The 12,167-nt window shown below is 42.3% G+C and overlaps 1 protein-coding gene across 2 annotated transcripts in view; it reads left to right on the top strand.

Annotated features, from left to right (window-relative positions):
- The first annotated feature begins 3,617 nt into the window (after nucleotides 1–3,617).
- Nucleotides 3,618–12,167, top strand: part of AMN1 (antagonist of mitotic exit network 1 homolog) — a 31,988-nt gene continuing 23,438 nt past the window's right edge. For both annotated transcript variants that reach the window (XR_014269713.1, XM_082490740.1), the window contains exon 1: nucleotides 3,618–3,735. Coding sequence is in view for 1 of the 2 variants with exons in the window: in XM_082490740.1 (XP_082346866.1) it covers nucleotides 3,674–3,735 (62 nt within the window). In the remaining variant the exon portion in view is untranslated. The remainder of the gene's footprint in view (nucleotides 3,736–12,167) is intronic.

The following is a 12,167-nucleotide window of genomic DNA, read 5'->3' on the forward strand; positions in this document are numbered from 1 at the left end:
ATGTGGAAGGATGGGGGAGTTCGATGTGTACCTCATGGGGATTTGATTTTGGGTGAGAATAGCCAATAAATCAAATTGTATGATGTTAATTGCTAAATAACCCTGCCACTGTATGTCATCATTACTATAATTGCTATGAATTGTACTACAATAATTAATGACAGATGAGAAAACTGAGAAAAGTGCAGTGGTGAAGAAACTAGAACTGGCTTCAGTAACTGGCACCCAGTGACTTTCTCCAGCTCAGCATCTTCAACCCACAGACCGTGGGCATGGGCTGCACCAGATACACCAGCCGCAAGCTCCAGATACAGCATGCAGCAGTCCAACATCACACACCATCTCTCCTGCCCTGAAAGACAGCTATGGCAGACGGAGCCCAAAGTCATGGATTAAATTAACTCAATGGACATTCTAGAGGGATGACCTATAGACTAAGGAAATGATATCTCTGTGTGTATATATATGTACCAAAGACAGGGGAAAGTGGTGGTGATTAATTGGAAAGTGTAAGATCTGGGCATGATGTAGGTAGTATAGAATAATGGGTGGATAACATCCTGGTTCCAGCTGGGATAGGGTTAATTTTCACAAGAAGCTGGGAGTGGAAGTCTAGAGCAAGGAAGACTTGCACTTGGTGGAGCAGAATAAGGTCAGGAAATGCCCAAACTGGACATACATAAGTCCATGTGACCTGATGGGATATATCCATGAGTACTGAGCGAGCCAGCTGATGTTATTGTGAGGCCACTCTTGTTTATCTTTGAAAGGTCTTGGTGTGCTAGAAGAAGTTCCTGAGAGAAGGAAGTAGTGAGGAGGATCTAGGGAACTACAGCCTCACATCCATCCCTGGGAAGACAGTGGAGGAAATCCTCTTCAAAACCATTGCCAAACACATGAAAGACAAGGTCACTGGGAGTAGTCAGCATGCTTTTATGAAGATGAAATTGTGCTTCACTAACTTCGTAGCCTTCTATGATGAGATGACTGATCTGATAGATAAGGGTAGTACAGTGGAGATGTTTCTTTTAATAAGGCTTTTGGCAGTATCTGATAACTTCATAGATAAGCTGATGATGAAGTCTAGAATCCTAGAATAGAATCATATGATAGTTTGGGTTAGAAGGGACCTTTAGAGGTCATCTAGTCCAACCCCCCTGCAATGAGCAGGGACATCTTCATCAGGTTGCTAATCAACTACATTGGGTTGCTATCCAGCCCAGTATGGGCTGGATAATTGGATAGTGAGGTAGACTGGAAACAGCCTGAACTTCTGGATTCAAAGTGTTGTGATCAGCAGCGCAAAGACAAGATGGAGATCAGTCCATTGTAGTCAATACGAGGGTGATACCACTTAACATCTTCGTTAATGACCTTGACAATGGGGCAAAGTACGTGCTCACAAGTTGATCCAAAATTGGGAACAGCGGTTGATGTACCTGATGATGTCCCTCTGAACAGAGACAACTGACAGGTTGGAGAAACGAGCAAAGAGGAACTTCGTGAAGTTCACCAAAATGCTGTCCTGCACCTGGGGACAAATAACCTTATGTACCAGTACAAGCTGAGGCCTGATCTACTAAAAGCAGCTTTGCAGAGAGTCTATGTTCAAGCACTTCCTGAATCACTGGTTACAGCCTAGTGTTTTATGAGTACAGTTTCTCACTGTGTTTAGGTTGATGTAACTCAAGTCCCTGCAGAAGCAGTCAAATCGGTGTAAGACCAGCATGTAACCACTCCCTGGGACAACCTGGTGCTGGTTTCAGTTTAATGCAGAGCATGGGTGTGTGAAGTTTGGCAGTTCATGAGCTGCTTCAGAAGCAACTCCTGAGGTTAAACAGTTAAAGGCTGTCACTGGGCTAGCAATTATTTCCAGCCCATGAGCTGAGGAATAGTAAACCTACCATCAGCACAACCCTAGCCTCATTGCTACCCACTAGCCTTCGCCCACTGCCAGACTAGCAGATGGGAGAAGCAAATGTGGTAAACTGAATCTTGTGAAAACCAGCAGGAGAATCGATTGTTTGTCAGCTAGAGGTGTCTGCTGGTTCGGTTTATCATGCAAGCACACAGAATTTGCCAGTACCACACAGTCCACTGCAGCTTTATCACGTCTCCTGACCGCAGGAAAGGGATCTCCAGGAAAGTCCTGCTGGCACTCCCCGCTCAACCCAGCATCCCCCACTGTCATGGGGGTTTCTGCCTTCCCAGTGCTAAAATAAATCAGGTTTAATGTGTTTATTTGCAAACGTGTTTTGTTGGAAAACTGTTTTCCTAAACCACCAAGAATCCCATGAATGATTTTGATGCAATGGAGTAAAAAGCCCCGGCCTGCACACATGCTCTATGAAACTTCTCTTTCCTGTCACCCTCCTCACAAGCATCACATGTCCTTTTGTTCACGGCCATGTCACGTCCTTCCGGGGAACTAGCCCTCCAAGCCACCAGCCACACAGGGAAACTTGGTGCTCTCCTGCGTTTCCTTGGGGACAAAGACCCCTCCATGGCGGCTGAGGCCATCCTGTTCCTGTAGCCTCCCTGGTGCCCAGGCTCCTCGGGGACACCTGGGCTCATGCTGTCGAGGGGAGAGCTAAAGCCAGGCTTGCTCTGTGGGCTGCCTGTGCCTCCTGCTTTTGTTACAAAACTCACAACTGGCTCGAACTGACTGAAGAGAATGACAAAGGTAAATATTTATTCATGTGCATGAGGTGTCCCAGCCAATCTGGGCGCATCCAAGCGATTTTTCTTTAGGGGTTTTATAGCTTAGACTATAATGGTCTGATATGAATCATCCAGTAACCTAATAATGCATATTTCTAATTATCCAATCACAAAAAATTATACTTTGCAGGTCTTGCAGCAGCAGCATCCATCAGCTTCCTTGCAGTTTATCTGTTAATCCAGATGTTTCAGCCATCGACTTCAGCAAAGTTATTAGGCATCATCAGCAACCCGTGTTTCTCTTAGATACGGACCCTTCAGTTAATTTTGCAAGAACAGTGGTTTCTTTATCTTAGTCAATCATTTGTTCTTTTTAGGAGGGGTAGGTGATGGGGCCTTGGGTCTGCAGATAATGATGCAGCAATTATATGCTAATAATGTTGTTAGCTCCTAAGGACTGTGTGGTCTCAATTCATATCACGCTATTCAGGCAGAAATGTAAAAAGACGGAGGGGTGGGGGGAAGAAAAAAGAAAAAAAAGAGAGAGAAAATGAGCTGCAGGTCTGGCAGACAGCAGGCTTTGATCTCTGCAGATTAATGGAGATTAGGAAAACCGGTGCTGTGGTGTGACTCCACTGATGGCAGCAACGAGGGGAACAGTGGTTAAAACCACCGTGCCCCTTGCTTGAAGGCTCCCAAGCTCCCCTGTACTTCTTCCAGGCTTGGGAATATACTCTGTCCTAAATATTAAGCGCTGGAAACGGGGAGAGACAGCCCCTTTGTGCGAGATTTGGGGCTTTTTTTCCACAATGTTTCAGGCGGCTTCATGAGGCGCTCCTGCCGTTTTTCCCGCCACAACCCCTGAGGCGATCCCAGGGCTGGCCGGGAGCCGGACTACATCTCCCGTCATGCCCTCCTCCCGGAGGGAACCGCCGCCATTTCGGTACCGCGGCCCGGAGCCGTTGGGTTGGGGCGGTGTCGCCTTCCCTGTTCCCCGCTCCCCGCCGCCGCCATGAGCCGCTTCAGCGGTGGTTGGGACGGCGCCGGCGAGGAAGTCCAACTCCTCCTGGACCTGTGAGTGCCGCCCCGACACCCTCCCCCCCGTGCCCGCCGGGAGGTCCGGTGGGTTCAGGGCCGGCCGGGCGGGTCAGGCCGCTGCGCTCACGGCGGGGGCGCCGCCTGGAGTGAACGCAGCGCCACCGAGGCCGCCCGTGGGGGAGCCCGGAGGAAGGGTTTAGCCAGGGTGACAGGGCAGGGGGCAGGGTCGTAGAGTGGGTGACAGCACTTAGTAGTGGTGGCAGGGTAGGTGACAGGGTTTGATAGTGATGGCAGGGTAGGTGACAGGGTTTGGTGGAGTTTAGCAGGAGCTACAGGAGAGGTGACGGGATTTGGCAGAGGTGACAGGGTTTGATGGGGTGGCAGGGCAGGGGACAGGATTTGGCAGGCCTTTGGCCAAGGTGGTAGAGTGGGTGACAGCATTTAGTAATGGTGGCAGGGTAGGTGACAGGGTTTGGCAGAGTTCAGCGGGAGCTACAGGAGAGGTGACAGGGTTTGATGGGGCGGCAGGGTAGGTGACGGAGTTTGGCAGAGGTGACAGTTTGTGTCACAGTATTTGTGGCAAGAGATAGATAAATGTAACTAGAAGATTTGGCATAGCTCTCATTGATTTGCGTTTATCTGCATTGGTTTTGGAGTATTTTCTGCAAATTTGAACTAAGTAGTCTGTCTAAATTTGCAGGTCCCTATTCAAGCATGGTTGCATTAGCTACTTTCAAGAGAAAAAAAAAATCTTAAGTTTCTATTAAGTTTTTAGATACAGCTGTTTTTATGTACTACAGTATATGGTGACAATCTGCCTCCTTCAGGATGAATTGCCAGAAAAGTTCATTTACCCAGTGGCCAAAATGTAGGTGTCATATGGTAATTATGTATTTAGCACGTAACTGAAGTGTATGCCCTTGTATGACAAAGGACTGCTTGCCCATTCACATGACTCAATAGGTGTCCATCATAGGAGAGGGAACGGTCACATGGTAGGTGCACACTTAACCCTCCCAAAAAGCTCAGAAAGTCTATTTGACTCACCCTAGCCAAAGGTCGGGTGTTGTTTTGCACTGAGGAGATGCTGGTTCATTTAGGATCTCAGTAAGAAAGGCATAGGCTCTCAAGGCTAGTTAACTGGTTTATTGCATAAAGAATAGTAATAGTAGAAAATGTGATAGCAGTCTTACGTCCCTTCTGATGCTGAGGGCTCCAGCTGTCGCAGCATGAGACAAGCCCCTTCACAGGGATAAGCGTGCTGCACAGATCCTGTCTGTGGTGAGGTTCACACTTGTTGTGGTCTTCAGAACTTTGATAAGATTTTTTTAGAAGTAAACAACTATTCTTCAGTTCTACAGTCCAGTAAAGGAATGTTACATGTAGATTTGCTGTTTAATCTCAAGACAAGACAAAGAATGTGGATGGTGTAACCTAGTTGTACTGAGTTGGAGCCTGGTACAGGCTTCTCTGTTACAGTCAGTGAGCCAAGTTCATCCAGCAGTCACTGAGATTCAGTGAAGGCATTTCATTCTTACACATTTCCGGAGGAACAAGTTAAAGGTGAATATAGTGTGTGCTCAGGTTACGTGCTGGTCAACCATGCTGACAAGTGGGTGTCTTCAACCAAGGTCTGTGTTTAAACTCTGCCCAAATTCTGCTTGAAATCACTGTCTCCTCGTTACAGTGTCTTCTGCAGTGCCCTGCTACAGGTGCCCTTATTACACTGTGCTAACTTTAGAGTTTTTTTTAATGTGCTTCCACACTGGAAGCCTTGCTTCCTTACTTGCTTAAATCTGTGCTACGCTTCGGATTATAGAGCCTCAATATTTTGACTTCTCTGGAGTTTTGGATTGGTATGAGTGTAATTTGCTGTGATTTGGTGGCATTCTGATGCCAGACAAGGTTCTGTTGCAAAAAACTTTTCTATAGGGACTCCAGAGCTGTGGCTATACCCTAAATCAAATTTGGCTTAACTCTAGGCTACTGCTGCCCCCTGCCCTCAGCCACTTATTTTGGCAGTATTATTTCTGTGACCTCACAGTTTTATTCACAGCATTTTTCATTCAGATCAGATGCCAAACAGCCCACTGTGCAACTGTGAATTTCAGAGCCAGCACAAGGAAGGTGCAGTAAAAGGTGGTTAGGGAAACGAGGGGGTGGAACTAGCGTTTTCAACCTCTGTGAACTTTACATTTGGATAGAGTGGTGTGTAATGACAGCTGGACTGCTAATAGCAATTAATTGCAAGGGTTCTGTGTTACTAATAACTTTTCTCTTGTTGCAAAGCTAAAAAAGTACCCATGTTCTTTTTATTGTGCATGATTAATCTGTTAAAATTATGTTTAAGATGTGCATTATACTACATGCTTATGTTCTTGTGATTAACCTTAGATCTTAGACCTAGTAATTTCTCTTTACATGTACCGTAGTGCTTGATACCATAAACAATTTCTACTTTTGATTGGTTACTAGTCTTTTTTACACTACTTTATTAGTACTGCTGCAGCGATTTTCCATATTAATATAACAGTGTAATTGTTATACTGGTAAGACTAATACTTGAAACTAATAATTACCCAAGTAAGCAGAACTTACAGCAGAAACTAAAAAGTGAAACAAAGCTATTAGTGTGGGGAGTAACCCTTTTAATAAGGTCATTATTTTTAAGACCTCCAAACCTAACAGAAAGTACATTTATTAAGGTGTTTCTGCCAGTTGATATCTGCTGTGTGTCTGCCACTTGTTAGCCTTTACCCCGTGCCCCAAAAGAAAAATTAGCATTCCGAAGGTCACGTGCACAAAAGCATCATATTGAAAATATTTAGAAACATTATTTTATTTTGTTCAAGCTATATCTTGTATTAGCTTCTGTTTCCTGAAGTTGTTGTTCCCAAGATGATAAATGACCAACTTACACATGCACTCCTAGCTGATGAAGTTTTAAGGCCAGGATATTAAGGCCCACCAAATTTGTCATTGGTTTACTTAGTTATGCTTGGCTGAACACTGACAGTGTAGGAGTTGCAGGGCCTGCCAAATAGAGTGGATGCCTGGCACCAACATCACTTGCTGGAGATGTGGAGAGGGCACCTGGGGCACATAACAGCTTTAGCTGTCATGCTTGTAGGAGGCTGCTGTTAGAAATCTCTCAGAGCCCTAGCAGGTGTTTTACGCTGACTTGTTAATGCCCAGACATAAGCTCAGCACCAAGAGAGTTTCTGCCATCAAAAATGAGGCTCTTAGAGCAACACAAATGAAATATCAAATTTAAAGTTGTTTTAATTAAGATTGTCACTACATGATAAAGAAGTGTGCTGCACATGTAAGTCGTTGCAAGAGTATGTAGTTATGTATTCCTTAGGTTTGGTTGTTCCATGTGTGGTTGATAGATAGCTCTTGTGTAACAGGTATCATTAACAGGTGGCCAGCATGTTGCAGGCTAATGCATTACCTGATCTGCCAGTGTCTGGGAAAACTAAGGTCTTACAAAGGCATCAGAACATTTGCAGATGGGTACATCTGCATGAACAAAAACTGAGGACAGAAGTAGAGCATCGGTTTCAAAACAGCTTCCTTTTATGGTCTTACATAATAAATATAAATTTATTATTTATTTTATAAATATAAATATAAATTTTCCAACCCTAAAGAATGCAGGAAGATGTATCTGTTTTGTTATTTGCCGTTAAACCTATTTTAGTATCTGTGTTGGGAACTGAAGTAATCTTATTTGAATCATGCATTAGTAGCTAACTTAGCATGAGTAGTTAGATTGGTGAAGCCTTAGGCTGCAAGGTGTAACCTAGCAATGTAGTGAGTCTGAACTCTTTCTTAGTCCGAGAATGGCTAGTAGTTTTGCATGATTTTGAGATATTGTAGCTTAACTAACATAATTAAATTGTATAAGTAACATTAATGAAAACTGCAATGTAAGTAATATTAATGAAGACGTAGCAATATGAATTAGAATGACTGTTGTGATCAAAGGAAAGTGAACTATAATCCTTAGAAATGAAGAAAGGGACCGTTCTTCCTGGAGTCAGCAGAAAACAGATAAGACGCAGGTGCAGATGAGCCTGAAAGATTATGAAACTGTGTAAGAAGGTAAAGGCACCTGCACCAAAACTCCGGTCATTGAAGAGGACACGTAACGATTGAATAATTTGATTGCACAAAAGACACATGCTTGTCGCATGAACAGGTGCATGAACAGCTTATGTCATAGCTTGTGAGGTTTTAAAAAGCACAGGAAACTAACCAAGGAGGATCCTCTTTGGAGGCACCCAGCTCAAGCTGTATTAAACTGACTCTGTGACAGAACCTAGGGTCTGATCTCTTCTTTACAATTGGAGGCTGAGATTGGATCCAGCCGCACCTAGGCTCCTTTCTGAGAGGGAGTTTAGAAAGCAAGGGGGTCCAACCTGAACCTCGTGACTTGGCAGAAGGGTCTTCCCAAACTCTTCAACAATCTGTTCTTCTGGTTCATTTCTTCTTCTGATATGTCTCACTTTTAACATCTGTTCTGCTACTCTGTTTCATGTGACATAATTTAGTATAAGCTGCACCTTGTTGTAAGTTCAGCTATTTGTAGAATAATCAGTCATAAAGATATAATTTCGTTTTTATTATTGGAAATATACACATTTGTCCTTTCATAAGGCCTTAACCCTGTCATAAAACTTAAGGTTAAAGATAATAGGCCTGTTCTGTTCTGCACTTCTCAACACATTTGGAACAAATGAGTATGCCATTTGACACTTTGTAGACAGCTCTGAACTATAAACAGCTGGTCTAAAAAGTCTGATAATGTGGAGCAGTGAAAAAGCAGTTGGGGGTTTTGCAAGGAGGAATGGTCTTTTGTCAGGCCATTGCAAGAGTAAAGCACTACTTGGTTTTCCATGTCCATAAAAAACAGGATTCATGGTTTCTTTCATTAAGTTAGACTGGGACAAAATCTGTCAGCCAGGTGAATGCATTATAGTCTTTACTTACTGATCTTAGTTATTGCCATGTGTATCTAGATCACATAGAAGTATAGAGGCCACCTACAGTAGAGAGAGTTACCGTGCAATTATGGTAGCTGCTCTGGGTTTACTAGTAGGGTGCGTTAATGGAAAAATGTTGATTCTACAAAGGCAAAATACTTTGTGGGACAGGAACATTTTCTTTCAAAATTTTGGCTAGGATTTAAAAGGAAAAGTTGGCCTGGGGAATCTAATCCAGGTAGCTATGATCAATATGTAATACAACCTCCAATTCAAAGAACACCATCACTTATATAGACTCATGTTAGGTTTCTAAGCAAAAGGGGGACAGTGAGGAATTACCCGTCATCCCCCATTTCAACTCCATTTTAGTTTTGCTGTAGTGTAATCCCTTTTAAAGTCTTGGCATTTCCTAGATGACAGTGTTACTTTTTCAGTTATCTCTGGATGTTGGTTAGCTTCACTCTAGTTTATGTTCCTCATTTCCCTAGGGACTGTGTCTTTTTGATAATAAAATATCATTTCAGAGAGTTGCAGTTCCTTTCTTAAAGACTGTTGTCTGAAAAGTGGATTTGTGTCCAGTGTGCAATTGACCAATCTCACCCGCTCAGGAGAGATATTGTATTTATTCAGGCCTGGGAGCTTTGGATTTTCCACAAATCAAGCACAACTCATGCCAGTCTTCTTTCTATATTTATACACAAAAGTTACAAAGTAGCACACGCCCAGTTACAGTGATTGGTTAGTAATTTACATATGATTATAATATCTGCTATGTCATTCTTTTAATCATCACCCATGTGCAGGGGAAGGGTCGTCTTGACCTGTGGGTGTGGTTTTTTAGTATTATAATTACAGCAGTTCACTTCAGGATACCTTAAAAGTAAGTTCTGTTGCCAAGTTGACCAACTGGATTCTTCTCTTGCCAGGTTGTCATATAATTCATCCTATATACAATCAATCCCAGATGTTAAGGTCTAGAGAACAGGTTATTCAAACAACACGGTGTCCTGTTCATTACTAGTTAATTAAGGCTAGAAGGACTTCAAACAACACAGTGTTCTGTTCACTATTGGTTAACTAAGGCTAACATTAATAATACTAACATAAGCTAACTTCTTAGGTCAGGATGCCCTACATCATTTTTTCCCCACCTTGAGACTTACGATGTCCAGCATCAAAAGTCTCACACCATTCCTTTATATGTACCAGGTCTACAAAGTGACATACATTGTATTAAACAACATGTAATAATAGTCAAAAGTACAATCAGTGTTGCAAAGAGGAATAATTGTTTTAACCAATTCAAGTTGGGAAGCCATGAAAGTAATCAGGAAAACTCTAATCCTTCTCCGTCTTTAAATCCAGATGCCAAATCTTGTAGTTGTTGAACCTTTTTCTAAACTAATTGTGAATTATCACTTAAATTGAAGCAACACATTCCTTTAAATTCCTTACAGCTGTGATTATGCCTTAAGAGTAGATAATCAATAGCAACCCTATTTTCAAGTGTAGCTTCTCTTATTTGGTTCATCTCAGTACCAATAGCTGAGAGTGCTTGCAAAGTATAATTTATATCTTTAACCAAGGCACAGGCAATTTTTTTTTATTGTCTAATAGTTCATAGCTACTCCAATACCAGGTGCTAATGTAGCTGCTGCTGACATCTCACTTGCGCTATACAAAGTAACCTGTGCATCACAATCTTCTGGTAATTGATGGACAGTTCTTTTGCTTCATTTGTGCTCTAAATTTTTTTTGTCAATCAACAATGGGGCCATTCTCCCTATGGAACCCGGTCCTCCAGTTACGTTTGCTGGTATGTATGTATATGCCAACTGTCCACACAGTAAAAACCATCCAAGGGGCAACTTAGTATGTGCCCAAGCATAGATCTGAGTCTCAGTAATATTACACTTTAGAGGGGGTTGTAATTGTGTTAAATTTTCCCACTTTACAGAGCAATTTATAAACTCAACACAATTCTGAGCAGGGAGAGTTCCTCTTACTTTCACTCTCAACATTCCCTTTTCTTTAACCCTTGTTGTCTTACCCAAATTTATATATTTGTTTGTACCTAAGTTCAAGCCTATCAAAACTTTTAAACGTAGTGTGGTTTCTCGGTAACTCTAAAGGAGTAGCAACTCCTATCAAACAGGAGCTGTACATCCCTCCTACTGAACTTTTGGCTGCTATGCAAAAAGATGATGTGTTACTCACCTCCCGGGGCCAGAAGTTCCCAAATATTTTGATCTCTATCCCATTTTGGAAATGTAATCTGTGCTACAAATCTGTTTACTGGAAGCAGTAACAAGCTCAACACTATCTTCCATTCCATACTGATTCCTATTATTTAACCTAAATTCCCGATTCATGTTGATTAGCACAATTATTCCTCCAATAATTATCAAATGCAGCACAGAATTATTCCCTGTATACAATCTAAATGTATAAATGATTCAGCAGCATCCCGGGTGCAATTCATCAATTGTTTCAAAATTAATCTTAACGGTCCCTTTTGTGTTGATGTTTACAGCCAAGGGGGTGTCTTTATCCTGGTATAATGAATACAAGAGTCCACTCCTTCCAATTTTACGGTAGTGTTGGTTGTTAAAAGTACCTAGAAGGGTCCTTTCCACTTTCCTCCCAGGGGGTCATCTCTCCATGTCTGTAGGTAGATTTGGTCTCCAGGCTGAAAGGAATGTACTGGGAATTCAAGAGGTACAGGTCCCCTTAGAAGTAGGTATCTATGTAGGGAACTCAACACCTTGTTTAAAGACAAAAGGTATTCAGCCAGCACCTTTTACCTTAATATGTGCATCTGTTCAGGCTTTCCTGTTAAATTAGCGTGGTAAGGTTTACCATACAGGATCTCAAATGGACTTATTTTTTCACTAGCCCTCGGAGTCACCCTAATTCTTAATAAAGTGAGTGATAAAGTTTCTACCCATTTCAACTGCACTTCCTGACATAATTTAGAAATCTGTCTTTTTAATGTTTGATTCATTGTCTCTACCTGTCCACTAGGCTGTGGTCTCTAGGGGGTATGCAAATCCCATTTGATTCCTAATATCTTACTCATATCTTTAATACTTTCAGCTACAAAATGTGGACCTCTATTGGAGGACATACTTAACGGGATCCCAAATCTTAGAATAATTTCTTTCAATAAATGTCTTGCTAGCTCTCTCGCCTTATTGGTTCGATGTGGGAAAGCTTCGGGCCACCCAAAAAAGGTGTCTACCAATACCAACAAATATCAGTATTGGTTACACCTCAGCAATTCTGAAAAATCTAAATGCTAATACTCACTTGGAATTGTGCCTCTCCTTACCTCTCCAGGAGCGGGTCTGATTTGTATCTTCGGGTTATTTGTAAGACAAATCACACATTTATTACTCACACTTTTAGCAATGAGTAACATCTTAACTCCAATTGCATAGCATCTCACTGATTCAACCATAGCTTCTGCTCCCATGT

This window comes from Vanellus vanellus (assembly GCF_965231255.1).
Source record: "Vanellus vanellus genome assembly, chromosome: 1".
NCBI lineage: Eukaryota > Metazoa > Chordata > Aves > Charadriiformes > Charadriidae > Vanellus > Vanellus vanellus.